This window comes from Diadema antillarum, unplaced genomic scaffold, assembly GCF_040938485.1.
Source record: "Diadema antillarum isolate AM-2024a unplaced genomic scaffold, OU_Dant_1.0 seq00000177_RagTag, whole genome shotgun sequence".
Taxonomy (NCBI): Eukaryota; Metazoa; Echinodermata; class Echinoidea; order Diadematoida; family Diadematidae; genus Diadema; species Diadema antillarum.
In genome coordinates this window covers 1390953-1415867 of record NW_027271244.1, presented here as the reverse complement: position 1 = coordinate 1415867, position 24915 = coordinate 1390953, and the positions used below count along the sequence as shown (strand labels likewise).

The 24915-nt window shown below is 39.8% G+C and overlaps 2 protein-coding genes across 2 annotated transcripts; one reads left to right on the top strand and one right to left on the bottom strand.

Moving 5' to 3' along the window:
- Nucleotides 1-287: 287 nt before the first annotated feature.
- Nucleotides 288-7908, bottom strand: LOC139728384 (uncharacterized). The gene is made up of 5 exons (XM_071639326.1): nt 7861-7908; nt 6049-6298; nt 4673-4816; nt 3327-3535; nt 288-2446 (listed from the first exon to the last, which is right to left on the bottom strand). The coding sequence occupies exons 2-5, from the start codon at nt 6217-6219 to the stop codon at nt 751-753; spliced, it is 2220 nt and encodes a 739-aa protein (XP_071495427.1). The 5' UTR covers nt 6220-6298; nt 7861-7908; the 3' UTR covers nt 288-750.
- Nucleotides 7909-8136: 228 nt separating this feature from the next.
- LOC139728382 (ribonuclease P protein subunit p40-like) lies at nt 8137-19583 on the top strand. Its single transcript, XM_071639325.1, has 8 exons — nt 8137-8243; nt 9664-9805; nt 10217-10285; nt 12189-12287; nt 13021-13134; nt 14287-14515; nt 18137-18268; nt 19391-19583. The coding sequence occupies exons 1-8, from the start codon at nt 8151-8153 to the stop codon at nt 19581-19583; spliced, it is 1071 nt and encodes a 356-aa protein (XP_071495426.1). The 5' UTR covers nt 8137-8150.
- The last annotated feature ends 5332 nt before the right edge of the window (nt 19584-24915 follow it).

The window sequence follows — 24915 nt, the reverse complement described above, 5'->3', positions numbered from 1 at the left end:
TTTATTTCCTTATCTCTCCCTTTCTCACTTACACATAAACACATAAACACACACACACATACCCACACACCAACACACCAACACACATTCCTTTTCAAGGTGTTTCATATCCTACATCTCCTATGGTCATTGACGACATTGATAATAATTCTAACGATTATCTGAACTCTCCCTCAGTATTCATTCATACATCAAAAAAAGTAATGACTTCAGCAGGGTACTGCAATACTGTGTGTTTGCCTGCTTGGCTTTGACTTCAAACTTTTTTTTCCCCCTAAGTTTATTTCTGAACAGTTTCTCAAGATCCGTTTGATGTAGTTTTCCTTCATGTGGTTAAACCATACTTCAAACATAACATCAATGGTACTGCTCTCGACAATGGTCCTACTTTCACCAATCATGTCCTAGATGGTGACACGACATTTGCTCCTGAAACAATCGCTCCGGTCTTATTTTCTCCTGAAGGACTTAGGGTTAGGATAGGATTTTAGGTTTACTTTGATGTGAGGATTGGGATTAGGGTTAGGGTGATGCTTGTGGGTTGAATTTATGTTTGGCTTAGCATGCAGATATTTCATGGGAGCAATTGCCACAGGAGCAAATGTCATGGAACCATCCTAGATATATTGGTTGGGGGGTTTGGAGATTCATTTCAAGATTTCAAATCAGAAATTATCTATTTCAAATGGATTTGGTCACTTGATATATACTGAAAAACAAACACAAATGTCTTCTGCAACATGGTGTAATTTACGGGACTTGGGTCTGGGTGAAGTTATCGGATCTCATAAGGGACTCAATGTCCTCCCACAATGAGGTCTGAGTCTGGCTGGAGGCCAGTTGACTCTGACCACTCAGATGTCGACAACGGAGCCGATCGAAGTCCATGGCTTCTGTCTGGACGTCGGCACACACCATCTCCTGCTGGGTGGGGGACCCCTGGGCTTGGGTACTCACATCAATCAAGCTGTCGCTGCCTTCGAGGAGCATCGATAAGCCGGGCTCCGTCTGGACTGAGATGGAGGTGCCGAACATTTCCAGATCAAAGACAGAAACTGTCTGCGTCTCAGTGTTGGAGAAGCTGAACTGGGAGTACAGGTCGAGCCCAGTCTGGCAGAACTGGCTGTTGTCCGACATCGGGGTGTCACTGCCGCTGCTGCTACTTGTGCTCTGCGCTGTCTGTGTGTGCTGGTCCAGAAAGGAAAATTCATCCAGACTCCAGTCCCAGGCCGTCTGAGTCTCCTGGTGGCCTGTGTCTGCACTCAGGCCAGTCTGGGTCTGCTGACAGCATGACAAGTCATCCATCCTGGGCAAATCCAATGTGGAGTTTGCACGGTGCTCAGTACTGGCCAGAAAGAGTAGGTCCAGGCCAGACGGCCCCACATCGGCCTCCGCCGTTACCAGGCTGGTGCTCTGGATGCCCATTTCCATAGACTCTATGCCAGTCTCTGTGGCTGCATGCTGGCTCACCTGTGATGCCTGACTCTCGCTGGTATCTGTCATGGCATCAGAAACATTGGAGAAAGTCTGTGTCTCTGAAGTGTTGTACTCGAGGAGGTTCTGGAAGCTGAGATCTGTTTGAGTCAAGACCTCGTTAGGGGGGAGGAGAGTGGACCTTGTGTTGATGACAGGACTAACTGTGGAATCAGTCTGGGTGGTACTCACTGCTATGACACTCCATGGAGTCTGAGTACCACTACTATCAAACTGAGAGTTCTGTCTGAGGACATGAGATGGTATTGGTCTTTGAGTAGAGGGAGCGTTGAGGCCAAAAGTGCTCAAGTTCAATCTTGTTTCTGTGACAGGAGAGGCAGGCAAGGTCAGCGGGGAACCTAATGGCACAAAGCTTGCACGCCCGGGAAGCAGGTTGCCTTCCCCACTGGGGGGTGCAGTGGGATCTGCTGAGTTCCTTGAATCCAGATTTGTCTGGGTCTGAGCAGCAATCCCCTCCCCATCCAGAGTCTGGGTTTCACTGGTGGCTACCTGGCTCGCAATGGGCCATTCGCAGTTTGTCTGAATTGCCAGTGTCTTTTTGTGTCTCTTTGCCGTATGCGGTGCATTTGCTAGGGGTATGTGGCTGGGAAAGCAGCTGTGGGCAGTCTGGGCATAGCTGCTACTCGTGGTCTGCTTCGGCGACCTGCTGGCACCAGACTCGTCCGTCTGCGTGGAGGTCGTTGCCAGGGTTGGGCCACTCTTGGAAGTTCCAGCAGCACTTCTCACATCCTGCAGAGATCCGAAGTTGGGGATGGTAATGGTGGCTGGGATGACCTTGCCAGCTTGCTTTGGACTTCTCTTGCCATGTATTCCATCAGAGACTTTGATGCAGGTAGATGAGTAGGGCACGAGGGGAACAGGCTCAAGCATAGATTTGCGGATCTCGTTCGCATCCCCATATGGCACTGGTACAACTAAGAGATACCGTTCAACTGGGGGCTCACGTTTTCGCCTGGAAAAAGAATGCGACAAAAGGAAGTAGAAAGAGGGAGCAGGTGGGTTAAGAGTTCTGCAATCATGAGCAAAGCCTGTGACAGTAAGCATGGATGAAAGCAACTCTAACCTTACAATCAAATTTTCAGGTACACACACACACACACACACACACACACATACAAAGAAATTACAAAAAAAAAAAATGCTAACAAAGCATGCTCAAAAGCCAAGATGTCTGAAGAAATGTTCCAAAGGCACTGAACAAAAACTTAGAAGTTGTTTACAGTAAATAAGCGATTGAGCACGCGCTTGCGACTGATTGAGAGCGCATTGATAATGTATGCAACTGTGAATGTTATTGAGTGTGACTATGGTAAGCCACAAATGAATAAACACTTGTGTCTTTGAGTCTCTATTAAAAGCGGTTGTTAGTATTGGCTATTTAGTACCAGTCCTTCGTACAAGATGAAACTTATGCCCACGGGGTATGTTAATAGGCAAAATGAAAGACTGGTCATGTGACTACATTTAGTCAGTCATTTGACTAAGATCCATATCACTATTTTTAAATTGCTTCTAAAAGCACACAGTTTCTGAAATGAATTGTGCAAATCAAACTTACAGTTAAGAAAATCTTATTAGGAATTGTACAACACAATCAGCCAACAATTCACTTTACCTTGTCACAAAAAGCAATGGCATCCTTCATAGTCTTAAAGTACATACTGACTTTGAAAACTCACTGCGGAGTAGTCGAACACTGCACATTTAATTGGTAAATATAATGCTGAATGCTCCATGTGAAATGACTACCTCCCTATCCCACATTAGATTTAAATATCTTGTACAAAAAAAGTTTGGCAATATACTGGCTACCTGACCTGGTGATTACATACCTCTTTGATGCAAACTCTTCTGGCAGAGGATGGTGCTTCCTCTTGGCGTGCATGTACAGGGCTGTTATAGTGTTGTGTTTGTCCCCGCAGGAGCAGTAGAAGGACTTGCCACAGTTTGCCTCGTGGGTGGTCAGCTGCCGTTGAGTGCTGAACCGCTTGTCACACTTCTGGCACTGGTATTTTTTCTCAGCATGCAGAATATAGTAGTGCTAGATGAGTACAAATAAAGATAAAAGAAACAAAAATGTACAAACTTTCATCATTTCAAGAGATTACATCCTCAAGCTGTCTATTGAGAAAGGCATAAGATTTACAATGTAGCTAATACATGTAATATCTTATATCAACCATGAGGACAAAGTTCAGCACTTTAATGAGGAATTGATTAAGTTAGGGTACTTTTTACACATCTAGGAATAGTGACAGTTATGCTGGGAATAAGTGCTGTAGAGAAATCCATAACTCACAAGACAATTTTTGTTCCCATGCTACAATATTTTGAAAAATATGTCAGGTGAATTCACATCAACACCTTCATTTACTCTTTGTGCATCATAGGCTGCGGTTATCAACTTTCCCCTGTTTAAATGGCTTTCAAAAGCCGTTTCCAATGCTCTTTAGAAACGGCTTCCAAAATAGTTGCGTTTATCAACTCTTCGCGAACACGATAACTGGCCTGTCACTGCACAGCTGCATTGCGCAATTCGACCCGAGGAGAAGAGGTCACATAAGGCGTGCATTGTTCGTAACTGCAGTACAATACTACAAAGCCGTGTCAAAACAGCTTTGCGTTTATCAACTTCAAAAGGCTTTTACAAACAGGTTTCTGAAAACCTGTTTAGGAAACCTGTTTGGAAAGCCACAAATTTGCGGCTTTCGAAAAGGCTTTCTGAAAGGCTTTCAAAACGACTTTGCGTTTATCAACTCGTAAAAATTCCTTGAAAGCTGTTTGGAAAACCTGTTTCTGCTGAGAAAAAGAGTTGATAAACGCACCCATAGACGCGACTACTAATAAACCCTCATACACATAGCATAGCCTTTCTTGGAGGATCTCCAGACAAAAGTAACCTAAACAGGAAGAACACAAAATCAATGGTCCCTTCAGAGTAGTAGGTCCTAGCAACTAACTACTTTCTTTTGATGCAGCAGCAAAGGTGAGTGACACACTCTATATTTTCACTTCAACATTACAAATTTGTCATGTTTTTCTGTAAGTACAATATACAAAGAGTATGAGGGACAAGAAATTTCAAATACTGAATATGTCAACCAAAAATGAGCGCCCACTTCAAGAAATGTTGAATTCCATATTTTTCTCGATTCAATGATCATAAACCTGCCACTACCTGCTTGAGAAGGCTGAGTCTGGTGAAGGGTTTCTCCTGCTCAATGCTTCTGTTGCACATCCTGACAGGACAGTAGAAGTGCTTCGTCACCTTCCTCAGATTCTTCTGATGTGACCTGTTGAACCGCTTCCACTCATCCTCATTCTGGATAATGGAAATGTAAATGCATGTAGAGATTACTTGAAGAAAAAAACAAAACAAAACAAATGACCATTAGACCAGATAACCAGATAATGTGTACATATTCCACGTGTTGAGATTCATGTAAATCTGCTAAGTGTACAAGATAAAAGAATCTTGGGCATTTTTCTGTTATCGTTTTTTTTTTTTTGCTGACAGAAATAGTATTCATGAAGGGAACATTCTCTTTATCAATATCAGCAGACTGAAGGCAAATGAAATCCTGTGACTGGGCTTATGCACACACACACACAAAAATAAGAAAAAAACATTTTCTGTAAGCAGAAATACTTCTTTCAATCATTTTATCTTTCAAACAAGATTTTTTTTTTAAAAAGTACAGTACTGGTTGAGGTGGTGATTCATGTTTTGCACATTCCTAAGTGAGATAATGAGAAACCTCTTATAAAACATGAAAGAGCATGTAATTTTAAGAAGGGTTCAATGTTTATTTGATGAAAATTGGTTTTCAAATGGCTGAGATATCCAAAAAAGGGATAATAATAAAAGGCGACAGGCCACAACTTTATTATGATCTCTTTGTTTCACCTTGTTTTTGGATATCTCAGCTATTTTAAAACTTATTTTTATCAAATAAACTTTTGATACCCCATGGAATTGCATGCTCTTTGACATCTCATAGAGTGGTTTCTGAATATCTTGCAAAACGTGGAAAGCTAAATCCTCACCTCAACCAGAACTGTACACACATTTTAAGATGTTTTCATTCATATATCACTGTGTGTCAGAGTGCACTATTCTCCGGATGGAAAGATGTGTTACCACCTCTTTGCCCCCCAACTTGTCACTTTAATCGAATGCAATATAATGCTCTATAACCATTGGTATTTGACCTAATAACTTTCTAAAACAATTCCTACAAGTTACATTGTATTTCACAAAAGGTTTAAAAAAATTGCCTGCTGATCTATATTAGTGTCCATTCTTTAAATCTTGCAGCTCTTGATTGTTTGTTGTTTGTTTGTGTGTTGTTGTTTTTTTATTGGGGGGGGACACTTTCATCTTCAAGATATCACACATGTGTATACAGACTTGTACAAACTTATACTGTATTTTTTTTTTTTATGCACAAAGCTACTGGTGGAAATCTACAAGAGGTGTTAGAACCATTTGACTGAGTTGGGAAGTTTGGACACATCTGATCACAAATTACTATCATAATCATAATTATATACCTTGTAAATCTTGTGTGTCTGTATGAGATGAATGCTGCGAGCTGCCGATGTAGTGAACGTCTTACCACAGCCTTCCACGATACAGGGCACATTGACCTGTGGTTCTGCCTGGAGCTCTGCTTCCGTAGGACAGTGAACCTCAATCACGTCCACTGCTTTGTCACTCTCCATCTTAAGCAGACCGACTGGTCAATGACCCCATTACACAGTCAGAATATTCCACCAGTGGTTACTGTTTACACCATAATATCTAAAAAGAGGAAAGACATAACCGTCATAATGACCATTTCAGTAGCAGATTTTTCCAGGTAAATACAATTTTATCACTCAGTCCTGAAATGTTGGCTGGGCTTGTTGGACTTTTTAAAAACACTAAAGTTTTGATCAACTGATCAAAAGATGTTGCAAACGACTTGAAAATAAAAGTACAGGCTGTACCCAGGTATTCTACATAAAGGCACTGCCAATCACGGATGAATGCTAACCATGTGTGTGCACACACACACACACACACACACACATGCGCACAATTCATCAGCCATAACCTTTGGGATTACAGAAGGCAGAAGAAGCAGATCCCAATATGAATGTGCAGTGCATCTCTGTCTAGTACTGTATTCCATGATGGTGAATTTGACCACACATCAAATTGTCAGAAAATCCCAATTCACAAAAATTAGACTCGCTAATTATATGGTGTATACAGCACTCCTTTCCCCCTTGTTTTATTTTTCCTACCTTCTTTGTCTCTTTATAATTATTTTTGTGAACACATTTTCTCTCTCAGTAAGTGGACTAAGTTCTGATTCTAAAGGAAAATTTAAGTTTGCCTTCTTCTGTATTTAAAAAATTAACGAAAAATGCCACTCAGATACAGCCCTTCATGAACTCCAAGCATCTCACAATGAATCAAAACTGAAAAGTCATGAAGTAGAAACATTAGATGGAATTATCATAGACTCTAGAGCTGGATAGCGCCATGCCGAGGTCAGTTCAGTTTTTCTGTTTTCCAGTTTCAGTTTATTTAACACCAAAAACCAAACACGATACCAATTAAATTTACTACAAGTACAGAACTCCTGAACAGTCCTATCTGTGATTACAACTTTTAATACAAGGCACTCCATTTGAGCACTGTAAAGTGTGGGAGCGTTCGTTCTGGCTGGTTGCAGATATTGCTTGAGTTAAGATTACATAAAATACCGTACTGTAAAATAGATACTAAAATTAAAAAAAAACAAATCAAATATCAAATTAATTTACGGCTTTCTGGAGCCCCTTACGAAGCCAGGCTTCTTCTATTGTATTGACTATGAGTAATTTACAAAGTAATTTATGACGTCTAGCACTCTAGGATCTATGCGTCTGTCTCGACGTTGCGTTGTTCTGGAGGACAAATACAGCCTACAGGTAATGCGGTAATGCTTATTGATGAATGGGACGCGTATGGGATGATGAATGGGACGCGTAAGGGATGATGAGGATACCGCATCATCCCGCATCAGATGCGGTCTAACCTGTAAACACTACTCTGTTAGTGTTAGTGTATACATTTACATAGCAATCAAGTTACCACAGACAAGTCCTCTTGTACAGTCCCATACCCGTGTTCATGAGTGAGTTGAGGACATAGCGACTCGGTGATTGATTAAATTTACTGAGTAGATACTCCCTCAGCAATAAACGGCACATTGTTGACCTACTGCCTAAGATGCGAAATCAATGAAGTGAATTGTCGGCATTGTGTGAAAATAGTGACAAGAAGATCTTCATATCATCAATGATATATACGGCATGCAGAAGCTCACTTACCATTCCTTTCCAGTTGGCTCATTATTATTTCGTAGGTCGCTTGCATCTCACATAGTTCCTACGCTTCGGAATCAGGTCAACCGATGTCGTCACTATGAATATACATTTTTCGTATACATTGTACAAGTGTACACCGGTTGTACGCACATGTTTACTTATTTTGATCAGCAGGATTTAAGCTCACGCTGCCATATGTGGCTGTACACAGCAAATGTTTCTGACTCATGCTCCACAAATATGACAAAACAAGCACAGTTTCTAGTTGTTACTGATCCGAGCAAGCACCAAAGATGAGTTCAGTCAGTATCCAGGGTTCGTCGTTTTGTTCATCGAAACCTTCTAGTCATGAAATTTTCATCAGTTGTCGTCATTTTGAATATGCGGTAAGTGGGACCGAATGATTACGAGTAACACCGTACGTTAGTCGGATCAAGGTTTAATGTTTGATGTTGATCATTTTCATACAGCACAGGGGCGGATCCAGGAAATCTGTAAAGGGGGGGGGGGGGGCGTGACTAATATTTCTGGTGCCACTTCCGGGTTTCATTTCATTTTTTATTTCTATTTTCTTTGTTTTTAACGAAGAATTAAAGGGGGGCGTGCGCCGGTTGCGCCCCCTCTGGATCCGCCACTGGCACTGTCATACATCACCTGATCACATGTGATGTAGAAATTATAGGGCCTATAAAATATCATGTCATGTCACTTCATCGAAGTTCATATTAGGATTAAGAAGCCTTATTTCATTCCTGGATTATCAAACCTTAATGAAGGTTCAAAACAAATTCAACCTTACATTTATTTTATTCTCGGAATAACAATTGTAGCCAGGCCATGTCTATGATCATGACATTATCATTTTATCAATATCAATGGCGAGTCATCTGATCATGTGATGTGCACAGTTTTCATGCTCTGGATTTAATTCCCCCACCCCACTTGCAAATAACAATGAAGAGCCACTGTCAGACTGGTAAGTTAGTAAATTATAACAGAACAAAGAAAAAAAAAAGTCCTTTATCTGAAAGGATTCTTAATATATATGTTTTGAATAGTTATTGGAAATATTGCACTTGAATAATAAGCCCAACCAGACGCCGTGCGAAGCACCCACTTGTGTACAGCGACAGGGCTGTGTATAGTTATTGAATACACATACTAATGGAATCTATTTAAAATAGCAGTGCATTGCCATGTATGTATGTTCATGTTGAATCTTTTTAAATAGACACTAGAAATCTATATCATTCTCGTAAACTACTACTAGAACTAGTTAGTACTAGTATGAACACTTTGGTAGCAATAATTTCAAACGGAAGTTTTGTCAAAATGAGATATAGCATAAGAAAGTTTTGGGATCTTGAAGTTTAACAACATGTTCTGTTGAAAAAGTTGAGAGTTATAAACAAAATCAGTTGTTTGTTGTGATGTTTCTGCCTCACAAGTTGTTGATCAACTTACATCAAAATCTTTACTTGATTCATTACAGTACTTCTTTAGACATGACATTGGAAACAGAAGACTAACCAACTGAAGAGTTCTTAGTGAAGATATCATCACTGCAGCTTATGTCACATGTACATAAGTAGTTGTGACAAGTATTGTGTTGCAAAAACATGTTTTACAGCTTAAGAATTCCATAGATATCTTGTATTGGTTGTAATCTTAGTCTGATTGACATAATGAAGCTTGCATGTGTAAGTTTGTTTATTTGATTTTAATTCTGTTCATCTATGTCTACTTGGACATGGAGAGGATTTTGCACCTGAATGTACACTAGTCATATGTGTCCATTTCAACCAGGTTACCGTGACGATTCCAGGGAATGAATGCAGCAAATTTCATGAAGCTGTCAAGGTTGCTGGAGACTCATTTGTGCGTGTTGAAGAAGTACCCCTAACAACCTTTATCAAGCCAGCCTTCCTCAAAGACATTATTCATGGTGGTAAGCACAATACTTATTTCATTGTGCTTTGTTCTGGATATTTATGTCATAATTTGTTATAATTATCATGTTCATTACCTGGTAGTAAGTTACATACTTTATGCAGGTTAGAAAGCTTCATTTGTGGGTTGTTTTTTTTTTTTTTACTGATTTATTTACCTTCTTATATCTTTAATGCTCTTAAGAAATTAAAGTGATATCATAGACCCAAGGCCAAGGAACTCTTGAGGAGGGAACCTGACCCAATGACCCAATGATCATGACCCAATGACAATAAGTCATAATAAGCAAAAAACAAACAAACAGGGGGGTTTAAATCCCTAAACCTCATCTCCCCCCCCCCCCCCCATAGATCTGTTACTGGGTACAGCGTCTTTACTTGTGACTTGATATTGTGAAACTTTCCTTCAGGGTGGATCTCTGCACTGTCAGTCAATGACCAGCTGGACACGGGTGATGTCGTTGCACTTCTACCTTCAGGTATATGAGCTTGCTGCCTAGGACTGTATACGGCATATTTGTCGCAAGTATAGTATTTCTTAACTTTCCCAATTTCACAACTCACTGGTCAATAGGAAAAATAAACCATGTTAGTATTATTCCTTTCAACTAGTAGAAAAATTAGTGAATTTAACCTTGGAGACGATATGTAATCCAATAACCCATTAATTATTGCAAGTTGTCAATTTCACAATATGCAATCGTATGATCAGTCTTTTCGCAAATTTCACGAAAATGAAAACACCACAAAACAAACCGTACAGTGTTGATAGATATATAACTGGACACAGTAGGAGCTGTTAGTCACTCTTCTGTCAGTCAAAGTCTACACTGGAATGCGTTCTTTGCATACTCTGGCAAGGGCTCAACATGAAGGAAGACTAAATAAGTTAATTGATTAGGTGAAATCATATTTTTGTTGTGGTGCAATAACAGTATATGAAGACCAACAGAGGAAATTATATTTTGAAGCAAACACAAGTGTAAAGTGGATGAACAAGTAGTGTGATACATGTGCTTAATAAGACTTTTTTTTTTTGTTCTCTTACACTTTTCAATGGGAAAAAAAAAAATGTATACATGTCTTATAATCCAATTTCTGTCAGCTCTTGATCTCAATTTTTTACTCATCAAGTGATAAAACAAAGTACAGTTTATGTTGAGATTGATAACACTTCAGTATGAACTATTCAATAGAAAGGTCAATTAAAGGGGGTTTTATGTTGTTGTTGGTGTCTGTGTGAGTTTTGAAGCACTAGCCACTAAAATCCAAGCATACTCCAGGAAACCAATAGAGAAAATGATTGGCCAGATTTTCTTTATCTTCCACAGTCATGTAATAGACAACATTGTATAACATTGGGGCAAAGAAGGCTTTCAAATGTGAAAATTGTTATTGAAACTGAAACAATCCATCTAATTAGATTAGCTAAATATGATTGTTTGTTAAAAAGGAAGATGCATGATATATCATTGTATGATTGTTGATTATGGATGATTATAGTATGATTGATTATAACGCCCACATCTGTGTAAGTATAAATTGTGTGTGAACAGCACACAGAGGTTTTGTTTGTACTATTGTTTACCTTATCCATGTATTTGAGGATACATGAATGTAAGTTTTATACCTAAAACTTCCCACAACCCACTACACAGACCTACCCACATGATGTATGAGAATGAATGGTGTGATTTAATTTGTTAAAAATAAGAAATACATGTTATAACATTTGATCCATGTACCACATAGTCACTTTTGTCAGCTGTTTTGGCTGCAGTGAGGAAAGTGTGTATGTCCCAGAGAACACCAGGGCCCCGTTGCTAGAAACTTTGCGTTTAAATGCAACTTGCAACTGATTGTCACTGGCCAATCAAAATCATTGTTGCATGCATGTCTTCTTAATAGGACAGACCCTGAGCCAATCAGAATGGTTGTTTCAAAATTAGCAATTATTTGCAATTGATTGCAACTTTCTTGCAACGGGGCCCAGGTCAGTTTGCAGTGAGAGTGACAACCTCTAATCCCTAAGCCAGGCAACAAGATTAGAATGTGTTCTCTTTGAATTGACACAGATACCAGCAATGCTGTGTAGTGCCTGCACATATAGCATTGGTATGCATCATGTTTGTGGAGTGTGCATTTGCTTGAATTTCATTACACATGTACTGTAGATGTTTTTTAAGATGCATCAAAATATTTTTGTTATTATCACAGTTTTTGGCTGAGTGACTGTGCTGATTTTGCCTAGTTCGAATTGTTCTATGGAAAAAATGGAAATTACTGACTGCCTGTTCAATGCTGTGCTTAAATATTACCACCCAATCTTTCCCCAGACTTTAACACTACCAATTTCATCAAATGGTTTCCATTTTTTTCCAGGTACCTTGGTGCTATCCCTCACTAAGGAGAGTTTCCAGGAGCTTGGTCTCGATGGTAGACCTTCACAGTTCAACAGAACACACAAGACAGGCAAGCACAGTAAGTGTGTGCCTTCGATAGAGGGCAGAGAAGGGCATGTTTGCTGTGTAGGGTTTTAGTGTCATTTTCTGTTTCTTCTTTTCGTGTCTTATTAACATCTTGTGAATGAGAACTTGCTGATGAATGAAATGTAGATTTGCTTCCTAGAAGTGTCTTAAAACTAAATTTTGGGAATATTGTCTCCAGTGGTAACTAACTATGTGAGTTTTCAATTTGACTGTAAGCCCAGGCAAAGAAGGTATGAAATATATCAAAAAAGGAGAATAATTTTTCTGAAGTGTGATTTTGCAAGCTGGTGTGACTCCTTGTGGACAATATGGCTCTGCAAAACAGAGGATTTCTTCTTTGAGATTGCATAATTTCTGTGCATGGTACCTCTATACTGCACACTGGCACTGGGCCAATGGTCCCTGACCAGTAAAAATCACTGTCGGACCATTAACTTTTTCAGGAATGGACCAGTAAAACAGAAAACTGGGTAACTACTGGTCCGACAGACAGGTCAGACCAGTAGAAAAAAATGGTTAGTGTGCAGCCCTGCATTATGCCAATATACTTCATGCAAACTAGTCTGATAAGATACTTGATACAGTGTAGTACTTAAGAGAAGAACAGAATGGGACCCAAATCACATTATTCTGCATAACCAATTACTAGTGGTGGTATGCCTGTAGTGGCAATGAACCGCTTCGCCAATCGTGTCATTTATGTTTGTTTGTATTGTCTCTGTCAGTTGTAGAGATCAATTTGAAGAGAGAAGACTTCAAACCTGGTGGAGGATTCTATGATAGAGTACAAACCAGACTAGCCAGCCATCCAGAGCTGAAGTTTACATTCCTTCTTACCTGTAAGTACTTTCGTTTCTCTGTAATACTTGGATTCAACCTGACAAGGACCTCCTTGGATTTGATTGCTAAAATTTAATGTTGTGAAATATGTGGTTTTGTGAGACTTTTTGACCTTTAAAGAACCAATGCATGTAGGGGGAATATGAAATGAAAACCATGGACCCTTTAACCCATTGAGGACAGGCTGATTTTGCTAATACTACATGCATTTCCCTTAGACACTTGCCCAAGTATACTCTGGACTCGTCCTCAATGGATTGAAGATAAAGGCTTAAAACTGATGTCATAGAAATGCCTAGTGATATTGGGAGTATACGTGGACATCCAGGAGATAAGAATATATTGTATTGATGACAAAAAGTCATGAGAGTCAGTTCAAAAAAAAAAGAAGAGAAAATGATATTTATGTCGTAAAAGGGATGGCATGGATCTTGATATAGGACTGTAAAAGAGAACAATTAGGGAAATTTGATTACACGCCCACTGATAATTAAAACTGTACAAAGCAAGTAAAAATCAAAAGTGAAAATTTACTTTTCATATACTGGCAGAACTGTCAATTTTTGCTCTAAAATGTACACTTATGCATAGAAAATGTGTGAAAGAATGCCATAAGAGCACAATTTCAGTTTAGAAACAACGAAAGTGAAAGTGCTACAATCTCGGAGCATATCCAATCATGGTTGCTACTTAATTTTGTGGTATCGATTATTAATAATCAACAAATCGGGCCACAGTAGTATTCATCAATCTTCTGCGCTAGAGGCAGCTTGTTGGAAAACATGATGCGAGGGTCCAGTCGATCTTCACGTAATGTGCTATCTACCCACTACTGAATAAGGAGAGCACTACAGGACTAAAAGTCGTATGCATATACCAATGATTGAAATTATTTTACACGTTTGATCTCAAAATACTCCAAAACAACTCATTATCCTGTCAAATTCCATCAGCCAGACAGGTCTCTTGGTAGACCCTTTTGGATGTTTTTTTTTCCTAAGCAAATTCCAAATAGTGGAAGATAAATTTTTGAGCCCTTCTGAGAACTATTTTTTTGGCTTTAAGGTGACTGCCACTACTTTGCCTGCAATACTGGAAAAATACAATTAAATTTTTTTTTTAATGCAATTTTCTCCTTTTTTTACCCGAAGGTGAAAGGAGCATAGAGCCATTGCTCCTCCTTCATCTCAAATCCTTCACCTGTCACCATCATCATCTCAGTCACAGCACACACACATGCCAGGACATCCCTGTTCCTACAGTCAGTGGGTGGAGTCTACCAGTTGGCGAGGAGAGTGGGCGTGGCACACATGCAGAAAGTGCAGCTGGGGTCACAGATTTCCAGGAATGGCTGGGCATGGTGGCCTGCCAGTGCAACCTGTAAGTTGTTGTTGGTTTGTTTTTTTGTTTTATTTATGCCTCCGCCAACGAAGTGGCCGGAGGCATTATTATTATTTTTTTTTTGATTGTCTTTTTTGGGTTGTCAAAACATGGCAAATTAACTGCCAGAGCGAAGTGAGCCAAATACCAAAAGATATTATTTAGGAGATGGAACAAAATCATACTAGACTGTTTGGTACTTTTCTATGGACATCACTCCCAAGCTGCAGAAATCAAATTCAACATATTATGCTATTTCTAAAAACGGTTTGTGCCTGTGACCAGTCTTAACAAAATACAAATCACCGTCGCAGTTAGGCTTCCCTCCTTTGAAAAGGTGCCCAAGGAAGTGAGAAATCTGCCTACCTTCAGTACATGTAGTTGGTGCCTCTCTCCATGCAGAGTAATCTTGACAGTGCAAAAAGCTGTGAAACAACTCTGTAGCAAATATGATCATACACTTATGTGACACTAGGTGTATGCTAGTATACAATAGGAAAGTGGCTGCCCTCTCCATGTATGTTGATATGAATTTGGCTTTTAAAGGGTTCAATACCGGTTTATGCTTTGGCTGGCATAGCATTGGATACCATTTCTGAATGAAATTTTTCATTATTAGTGTCTTCTTAGTGGTTGGAGGTGAATTGTGCATTTCTGTCTTCAAATATTTCAAGGAAATAAGTTATAGGGAGCATTTTCAGATTTTACTGGAGCAAACTAATGAATTTTCTGCTCAAATGAGACAAGTTTTGTACTGTTTGTGCATGCCATTAATGAGAAAAAAAAATTCCATTGAATTTCAAAGGTTTATAAGAGGCAACCTTGCAAACCATACAAACCTTGCAAGAAAATACTAGGGATGCTATGTTATGACCATGCTTCAATACTTTGAAATCTTTTTCAAAGAGAAGCTGTCAGTGCAGTGACAAGACAAACCACCAAACAATTCAACGAATTAATTCTATCATTGCATGTGCCTCACCCACAAAGAAAGGTGTAAAACAACAAACCAAGGAATGGTGCTTTCTACAATTAAGAGACATGCCAATCTCCCAGAGTCATGTGGTTGTGTGATCTGATTCAATATAACCTTACACCAAAGAGATTTTTCTCCTCTCCACCACTAGAGGGTGAACTATGCAATGGTGTCTGAGATTTCAGTGGGGGCTGCCATTACCCACTTAGTAATGGCAGACTTTGCGTACTGAAGTAACGTTCTTACAGCGCGTATTTGAACTTTTGAACTTTTACGCGAGTACGCATTTCTAGATTTAGCTGCCTCTCGGTTGCTCATTTGCGAGCGTGTTAGCATGAGGGGTGAGCCTACTGCCTCGGCGTCTTCCAGTGCTCCCCGTGCGCTCACAAAACAATAGTAAAGGGCATATGCATACTTTGCACTCTAGCACGCACTTGTTATAAGCTCTTTGCCTTACACACCCTTTTGTGTAGCACCATTGACTTCCATTGAGATAAGACACATTGTGTTATTACAGTAAATATGATATGAAAACAATGAAGAGTGAAATCATTACCGTGAGAAGGAAGTGTGCACCTGAGATTATGAGACCTGTACACCAAAATGACAGAGACTCCAACCCTAAGCACCTTCTGATCTGGAGATTCTCCCGCCTGAAACCCCTCGCAAACGGGAAACTCCATCTTGATGTGCTCGAAGCGCATATCAGGAGCGCAAAGGTCCTTGCGGCCGGGGTCCAGGGCCCGCTTGGAATTGGGCCCTGGAAGCTCTAATAATCAGGGTTCTTGATACTCCCTCGTGCTATCTAAGGCTTATTTTTCAACATACGAAGACAAAGAGTAAGAAATCATTTCAAACGGGAGACACAGATCCAGGACGGGAGAAATTAAATCTCAAGTGGAAGAACGGGAGATTTTGCAAAAGTGGGCTTTCGGCAGGAGATCTCCCGTCGAAAGCGGGAGAGTTGGAGCCTCTGAAATGATGATGTGATAATAATAATAATAATGAATAATATAATAGTTGATATTTTTAGAGCGCCTTTTCCACTGGATACAAAGTGCTATGAGATGTCATCCCTGGTCGCCGTAGGAGTTAAAATATAATACAAATTACCAGGCAGTGACAGTACAAGTCCGATGCATACATAGGTGAAAATGATGACCCAGAACTTGCCAGAGTTTCCAATGTCTTGTACCCCAGTCATATACAAAGTTGGTCCAAGGGAATTCTCCTAAAGCGCTTTGGCTTACACCCCTCTGAGTCTGTTCATGCAGAGAATCACGCTCACTGAGACCATGCACGAAGTGGCTTTGAGGGGCATAACTGTCATGGGCTGCGTTTATCAACTCCTTTTCTCGGCAGAAACAGGTTATCCAAACAGCTTTCAAGGAATTTTTACGAGTTGACAAATGCAGAGCTGTTTTGAAAGCCCTTTAGGAAAGCCTTTTACAAAAGGGTGCGTTTATCAACTCTCCTTTCTCGGCAGAAACAGGTTATCCAAACAGCTTTCCAGGAATTTTCACGAGTTGATAAACGCAAAGCAGTTTTGAAAGCCCTTTAGGAAAGCCTTTTCGAAAGCCCAAAATTTGTGACGATCCAAACAGGTTTCCTAAACAGGTTATCAGAAACCTGTTTGTAAAAGCCTTTCGAAGTTGATAAACGCAAAGCTATTTTGAAAGCCCTTTAGGTTGCCCTACTGCGGTTACGCAACCATGCGTTTCCAGTTTCTGAAAAGACGCGCGCCACGTAAAGTGCACACGAGTACGTGTACACAGGTGTATACAGCTGTGTGTAATGCACGCATATGCTTGGAACAAGGAGGTGTTTCTTTCACTAACAAGGTTTGAGAAATAGAGTAACAACAGTCTCATTCCCTTTGATCCCATGTCTCATGCCGCCACTCAGAAATATTTGAAGTATGTGCTAAACTGGAGCTGCCTCACAGATATGCCAGACAATTGATTCATGTGGCATTGTATCATGACTCGTCACTCTCAAAGGAAGATAATTATGTCTCTATGATGGTAATTGCTTTTCGCCGTCCCTTCTTAGAAAACAAGCGGCACATTAATAGTACAGGCAGTCAGGGCTTTAGGGCTCTCGAAAGGGCTATGGAAAGGGCTTTCGAAAGGGCTATCGAAAGGGCTATCGAAAGCCGTTTAAACAGGGGAAAGTTGATAAACGCAGCCGATGAAAACAAGCGGCACATTAATAGTACAGGGGAGTGGACAGGGCTTTTGAAAGGGCTATCGAAAGGGCTTTTGAAAGTCGTTTAAACAGGGGAAGTTGATAAACACAGCCATGGTGAAATTCAAGTGCCCTGGAACTTCTACCATACAGACTGTATGCATAGTGCACACTACATTCCACTTCCGGAGTGCTTAAAACATTGATGATCATTTAGGCAGAGTCTAGAGCACTTTCGGAGCCCCCTGAACCTAGTCTCAAAAGAGGTATAACTTGAGAGCGCTCCAAGCCTGATATATCTGGAGTGATCTAAATGCCCTTATAAATGAGGTCTTGGAGACATTGTTAAAGACAATGACTGGTGAACCTGGTATATATAATCCATTTAATGACGTAACAAAAACAGAAGTCTGTTTCATTAATGATCTGGTTTTCATTTCTCATATGTGCTCATCTAGGAGTGGTGGGGATGATTACCTGTCAACCTACGAATGTCCCTCCCCACATGAGGAATCCGGAGAGGTGTTCCATGAAAAGTGGAAAGGTTTCATCCCAGCAACCACGGTGTCACAGATTCTTTCTGCCTTGAGGTAAACAAACATAAAGGGGGGATGTAGGAGGGGGATGGGGAGGCACAATCGACCAATATGGTTACAAACTACATTAAGAGCTCAGGACAAGATTTGCAAATTTGATATTGAATCACTGCAAACTGTCCCCATTGAGGTAATGGCACACACCACATTTAAGTATATTCACTCTTTACATGTGCACTGCATGTGTGTGTGTATTCATGCATTTGCGACTGCTTCTGAACTTGAACAGCATGACTATAAATTTCTTAGTACACCAGTAAAAACAGCAAAACCTCTGCCAATAGATACTGTATACGCAGTATAATTCATGGTGTTTTCATTTGTGAAAAATTACTAACTCACTGCAAAAATATTGCCTTATGTAACACAAATGTGTTGTGTCTGGATATCCATGGTGGGAAATTACTATTTTTTTCTCAGAAAAAGTGATAATACTTCTTTCTCATTCCATCAATGTAGATCTTGGTCACAAAGTCAGCCACTCGCAGAATCGTTCAACATGAAGACCCAATTTCCAAAACATTATACTTGCAAAGATATATTGCACAGACAGTGTGTGCACCCAAACCTGCCGACATGGATGTATTACTGTTTTGATACATGTACAATTGTATTGTGCAGGCTGGTTTCAAATTTTTGTGATTTGTTATTTTGTCAAAACCTTGCACATCAGACTATTGCCTTACGTCACCTTTGATAAAGATATTAAGTGAAAAGCAAGGCATTGCAATATTCTCAGGAGTTGTCTTGCATAACTTCTATTTGACCCTAACTTGTCAATATGACAGTTCACAATTACAAGCTGAGCATGTGCAGGTATAGGTCATGGCAGACCTTCTTTTGAAATTGGCTTTTAACTGAGGTGTTTAAAAACTGGATCGGTCTTCATGAGAACTATGTTATAGATGTTCATGCATGGACCAGGTGCATATCAGAATGTACAGGTGAATGTGTATTCTTCATAACCATATTAGAAAATAAGCAATTCATGCAGCACTTGTAGATTACCACTTTCTGCTTGGCTGTGTAAACTGCTCTTATTGAAAGATTATTCCATGTTTTGTAAAGTCTGTGGTTCCAGAGCTCATTGCAGACTGGTGCTCATTTCACCCACAGGAGAGTAGTGTCTGATGGAAGCGAAGGACTTCCCTGGGGTGCCATGACCGTCCATGGCTTTGCAGACTCGCCCGTCTCCACCCACTTAAAGGAGAACCTCTGCACGGGTGGCAGCACTGCGGACGACAGGCCGTACACCTTCATTGTACTACCCAGCAGCAGGTACTTGCTCTTGACTTGCGGCAATTCGTGACCAGCGTCATGACTGGAACTTGTGTGGTGACTAGTCCAGCTGATCTGATCAAGAACAGTATTATGTGTGACAACGTGCATCAGTACTACATAGTTACCTCTCCTAAGCTGGTCAATATCACTTTTATGTGTTTCTTACTTTGGCATAGATATTGACTGGAGGGATGTAGCACATTATGTTCTTATTGAGGGCACAGAAATCTTACTAGGATGTATTCCCTGTCCTGGAAAGTATTTTACCTCAGGCAATCAAACTCCTGTGTTCCTGGTAGTCAAATCAGAATCCCTATTTTACTGCAGGTTGCCTAGATATTACAGACAGAAACCCCCTTTTGTTTTTAAAGTTTCATCGTGAGATGGAGGATATTGCAGGCGTAAATATTGCATACTGACATAGCACATTAGTGAGCACTGCTAGCAACAGGCAGAATATGATTTCCAAACTCTAGTTTATGCACAGAAATCATTTTTCATGTCGTATACCCCGTATCTACATGTTTTTTCTGTGTGGGCCTTCCAAAGGAAAGTAATCAAACATATTCACATCATATGACTGCCTCCAAATAACCAAATGACACCTTATGCTGATGATCCCATGTAATTTGCATTTTCTTAGGCAGATCAGACATTAGAAAATGTTCTAAGGATGCACAGAGAGTCTTGGGGCACAAAAGGAAAGAAAAATCTTTCCAAGTTTCAGCAAAGAGTCTGACAACTTAGTGTTACCTCCACATGTTCTGTGGGATGGTGGCATAGCATAGCAAAATTGTCCTGGGCTTCTGTCACTGCACACTGTGATACCTCTGGGGTATTTGCTTCTTTTTTTCCAGTTTTTGTAGGAAACTGCACAAATTTATAAGCTCTGAATATTTTTCCATCTGCCCTTTTTTCCTGAGAGCAAAGGATATCCTCATTGTGATGGATCATTTTGTTGATAACAATGTTGACACAGTACTCTCTATTTCATGCTTGGGTAAAGCCCACAACATGTAGTCCATGGGCCAGGCCAGATATTGGTACCATCTGAGGTGGCAAAACCTTTTTGGTGTCATTTTGTTTGTCGGGCATAGATATGCTTATCAAGCTATGATAGCATTTTCAAATGAGTAGCTTAGTCATAGTAAATGAATTTTTAACCAATTTGGTCTCGTTGTTATATCCCTATACTTCTGAACCGAAACTAACCGCTATACAAAGAAGAGCACTGTCTTCTGTATGTTCCATAGAGCTGTAAAATGCAGCTCTATGGTATGTTCACAGGTGTTCTGTTGTAAACGCGGTGCGCTTAGTCTTTATTCAAGGCAGCGAAGGGAATATCCAAAGGTTATGATGTCCACAGCGCTTAGTCTTTATTCTAGACGGCGAAGGGAATATCCAAAGCATATGATACAGTGTATATCCTTTTATCTAAAAACAATAACAACAACAAAACAATTCCTCGTGAATTTTACCGTATCTTTCAATTATCTATCATTTTCCGGCGAAAACGCTACGGTGAAAACACTGATACCACGCCAATGTCGCTTTATTTCCCTCCAACAATATAAGATAATGCAAAAACAATGTACCGGTACACTACGATACATTATAATAAATGATATTGTAAATGAACAGAGTGATTTTTGTTTACAACTGATGTATTTGTTGATAGGGTAGTATAAAAACAGAATAGATAATCCCTTTTATGAGGAACTTTAGATATGATAACGGTACATTGGTCTAGATAAAGACTAAGCGCACCGCGTGACAGCTGTGGACATCATAACTCTTTGGATATTCCCTTCGCTGCCTTGAATAAAGACTAAGCGCACTGTGTTTACAACAGAACACCTGTGGACATACAGAAGGCAGTGCTCTTCTTTGTATAGCGGTTTAGTTTCGATTCAGAAGTATAGGGATATAAAAATGAGACCAAATTGGTTAAAAATTCATTTATTATGACTAAGCTACTCATTTGGAAATGCTATCATAGCTTGATAAGCATATCTATATCCGATAAACAAACTGACACCAAAAAGGTTGTGCCACCTCAGATGGTACCAACAACCCATTTTTCGGGTCTTGGCCCATGGACTAATGAATACTGTAAAACGAGGAATGTTCACACGCATTTTAATTTCACGAATTTCGCGAGAGCCAAGATTCGCAAAATGAAAATGCATGTGAAAGTTCTTGTCTACACTATATGTGTTGAATGTTGGAGGTAACTCGTGAAAATGTCATTATGCGGAAAAGGCCGTCAGCTCCAATTTGCAAAAATTTCATGTCGCGAAAATATCGTGTTTTGCGGTATATGTGAATGCTAAAAAAGGAGGCATGTCAAATTAAGGAATGTGAAGTAAAATCAGGAATAATGGATGCCAGCCAAAAGATGATGGACCTCCATTTCATGTCCTATCTCAGAGACAGAGTGTGTTGCTTCTGCCAGAATTGACAACGTGATAGCTAGGTTGCAACACTTAAAGCCAATCCATCCCACTGGGCATCAAACCCTGGATCCCTGGAATGAGAGGCCAACATGCTTCCGACTAATAGCCAGGTTGATGCCCTGTAGCACATTGTTGTAGGTTGTGGGAGGGTCAGCCAACTCTCAGATGCAAGAGAGGCGTTTCAGAGGGCTTGCGTCCTTGCTCGGCATGTAAGAGGAATCTTTGAGGTTGATCGTGAAAGTGGACCACCCAGAAGATGGGTTTTTCAACACGGTGCCTGCCTGCAAGGTCACATCATCATGCTCACCTACATGTAGAACTCTCTTTGCCTTGGGAAGTTCCACTTAAGCAGTGTTCCAATAGGGAAACCCTTGGTTGGCATGTTTGAGTTTATTCATGTCTTGTTACCATGGATACAAGCCACACATTCAGGGTTAGAAACTGTGTAGGAAATCTCTCAATCTCTGCAGATATTGTGTTTGATGTTAGAGTCAAGAGGGCTAGTTCACTGTTGAATCCTGTAAGGAGGAGTATCCTGTTTGCTTAGCACCGTGTTAGTAGCAGGTTGTCCCCTTAGTCAGTGTCTTAGATGTTTAAAGCACCTTTTGATGTGAATATTCACAGATCGTTTCATCCTTGGAAAAGCACCAAATACAATTTTTTTATATTCAATAACACAGAAAAAGAAAAGACAGTAATATCCAATTATTTCATTATCTGGACATTGGTTTGGGTTTGTTTTTTTGTTGTTTTTTGTTTTTGTTTTTGTTTTTTGTCTTCCATGAAAATGATATATATCAGTGCAGCTTGTTTTACAATCCGCTGACTCTAACGGTATTGTCTTGCAACTAAATTGGTGATATAGACTTGATATGAATGGGAAAGCATTGGAGCTGTGTGAGTTTCATAAACATGTAGCTTATAGAGTTCATGATATTACTACTGTGATGTAATACATTACACAATATTCCAAACAACTCATGCTATTTTTGATACTCTTTCCATTTGTGGTATGCATATATGCATCGTACGTATCCATTTGCAAAAGCTGTTCCCCAGCATGTTGTGCTTGTATCAGGTGCTTTCTAATACCAGCGAGTGTTGGGGCCTCACAGGAATTTTGCAGCAGGTGGTGATGTCAGTATCACTTTATGTATGTCTGTTGGGGGGGGGGGGGGGGGGAGGGGAGGGTTGGATGGAATGAAGGGGTGTGTTTCTGGCAGATTGTATCAGATTCAGTGTAATATACCTGTATCCCAAAGAGCCATGTCATAAGAAGGAAATGTTGTGCTGTCTGATTTTCTCAGAAAGCTGGGAGACAAACACATGCCATAAATTGCCATCCTGTGTACAACCTGCTTGATATTGTGCAGGCTGCAGCCTTTTAGTTGCACATGTGATGATATGGCTGTGGATCAGAAATGACTTTATTGTATGTAGACCCATGATTATTTGTGTGGTAAAAATGGTTTGAAACTTTAATCATGTCTCAGTCAAAGGTAATGCGTACTTTATGGATGAGTGAAAAAAAAAAACACCCATCATCATGAAATTATATGCACATTTGTGATAACAGAAACTTAGCTTCATATGAACTCGCAGAATGTTTGTTTTTCATATAATGATTGAACAAAATTTCCTTCAGTTGTTGATCATATGAAGCAGCAATATTAGATAAAAATTCAAGAAGATTTTTGAAGACCAAGTACAGTTGAAAGAACCAAAGGAGAAGTAGGGACTCATGGCACAGGAATTTAGTCCTTTATGCAAAGTACGTTTTTAAAAGAATTGATTGAAGAAAAAAGTTCAGTCTTTGTTTGATTTCTCTGTATAGACATTACATGTACTTTGCTGTTGTCATTTGTTGAAAGATCATTTAAGAGGAGTGGAGTTTGGAATATTTTCAGAGCAATTTGTTTTTATGTCTCCGCCAGGAAGTGTCACTGGAGGCATTCTGTGTAGGGTTGTCCATCTGTCTGTCTGCCCTTCCGTCCATAATCAATTTTGTGGAAGACACAACGGAAGAACCGTTTGAAGTACCCAATGAAACTTGGCATGTGTATGTATGAGTGGACGAAGCTGCGCCTATCAACATTTGGGTGCACACGCTCAAAATTCAAATTCTAAAATGTCACTATTTCCCCAATATCTCTGGGATACTGGAAGGTATTTTCATGAAACTTAGTGTAAACATGTATTACCAGATAGATATTCTATAGGGAAAGTTACATTCTATGGGGTTAAAGGTCATAGTGACATTTGTAGTTGATAAAACTTGAAAAGGTCCAAACTCATCAAGTCCTGAGAAAATGTTACTGCTGAATTCATGCTCTTGTCACCATTAATTAGATTGGCACCAATGACTTTCAGTGCGTGTCTTTACATCGGAGAAAACCTTTAATGGAAGTGGTTGAATTCACCTCAGAAGAAAATTTGGAAAGATTTGAATAAGAGTACACATTATTATAAAACTACAGTGCACCGAGCCATTGAAATGTGGTCTCTGAGATTAGATGGGTTAATATCTCATTTATTGAAATGCAAAGATTCCTCTTACTATGAATGTACAATGTAGTGTTGAAGCTTGTGTGATTTGAAATTCTTTAAAAAAAAAATCTTTACTCATGTGAGCATTATGTATATTATTCTGTATTACTTTATATGGAAATAAAAATATTTGAAATAAAGGCAAGTTTAAAGGGCTGCTTCCACTTCTCATCGCTACACCTACGTGGCAGTTTCAGTCGAAGTATAGACTCTATTCAGACTTAATTGTAAGTGAGTGATATCTGGAGATCTGCCCAGTTTCTCTGATTTCTGCCCCATTAACCCTCTGAGGAGCGCCATCTTTAAATCATACTGATATCATGTAGTATCATGTTCTACCCACATGACTGAACAAGA

What these genes read in the sequence shown, in the direction of transcription:
- LOC139728384 (XM_071639326.1), bottom strand. Translation starts at nt 6,219, where the DNA reads ATGGAGAGTGACAAAGCAGTGGACGTGATTGAGGTTCACTGTCCTACG. An exon ending in AGACACACAAGATTTACAAG is followed by an intron (nt 4,817 to 6,048) that starts GTATATAATTAT and finishes TCCATTATCCAG; the next exon opens with AATGAGGATGAGTGGAAGCG. An exon ending in GAAGAGTTTGCATCAAAGAG is followed by an intron (nt 2,447 to 3,326) that starts GTATGTAATCAC and finishes TTCTTTTTCCAG; the next exon opens with GCGAAAACGTGAGCCCCCAG.
- LOC139728382 (XM_071639325.1), top strand. Translation starts at nt 8,151, where the DNA reads ATGAGTTCAGTCAGTATCCAGGGTTCGTCGTTTTGTTCATCGAAACCT. An exon ending in ACACAAGACAGGCAAGCACA is followed by an intron (nt 12,288 to 13,020) that starts GTAAGTGTGTGC and finishes TGTCTCTGTCAG; the next exon opens with TTGTAGAGATCAATTTGAAG. An exon ending in CAGATTCTTTCTGCCTTGAG is followed by an intron (nt 18,269 to 19,390) that starts GTAAACAAACAT and finishes TTTCACCCACAG; the next exon opens with GAGAGTAGTGTCTGATGGAA.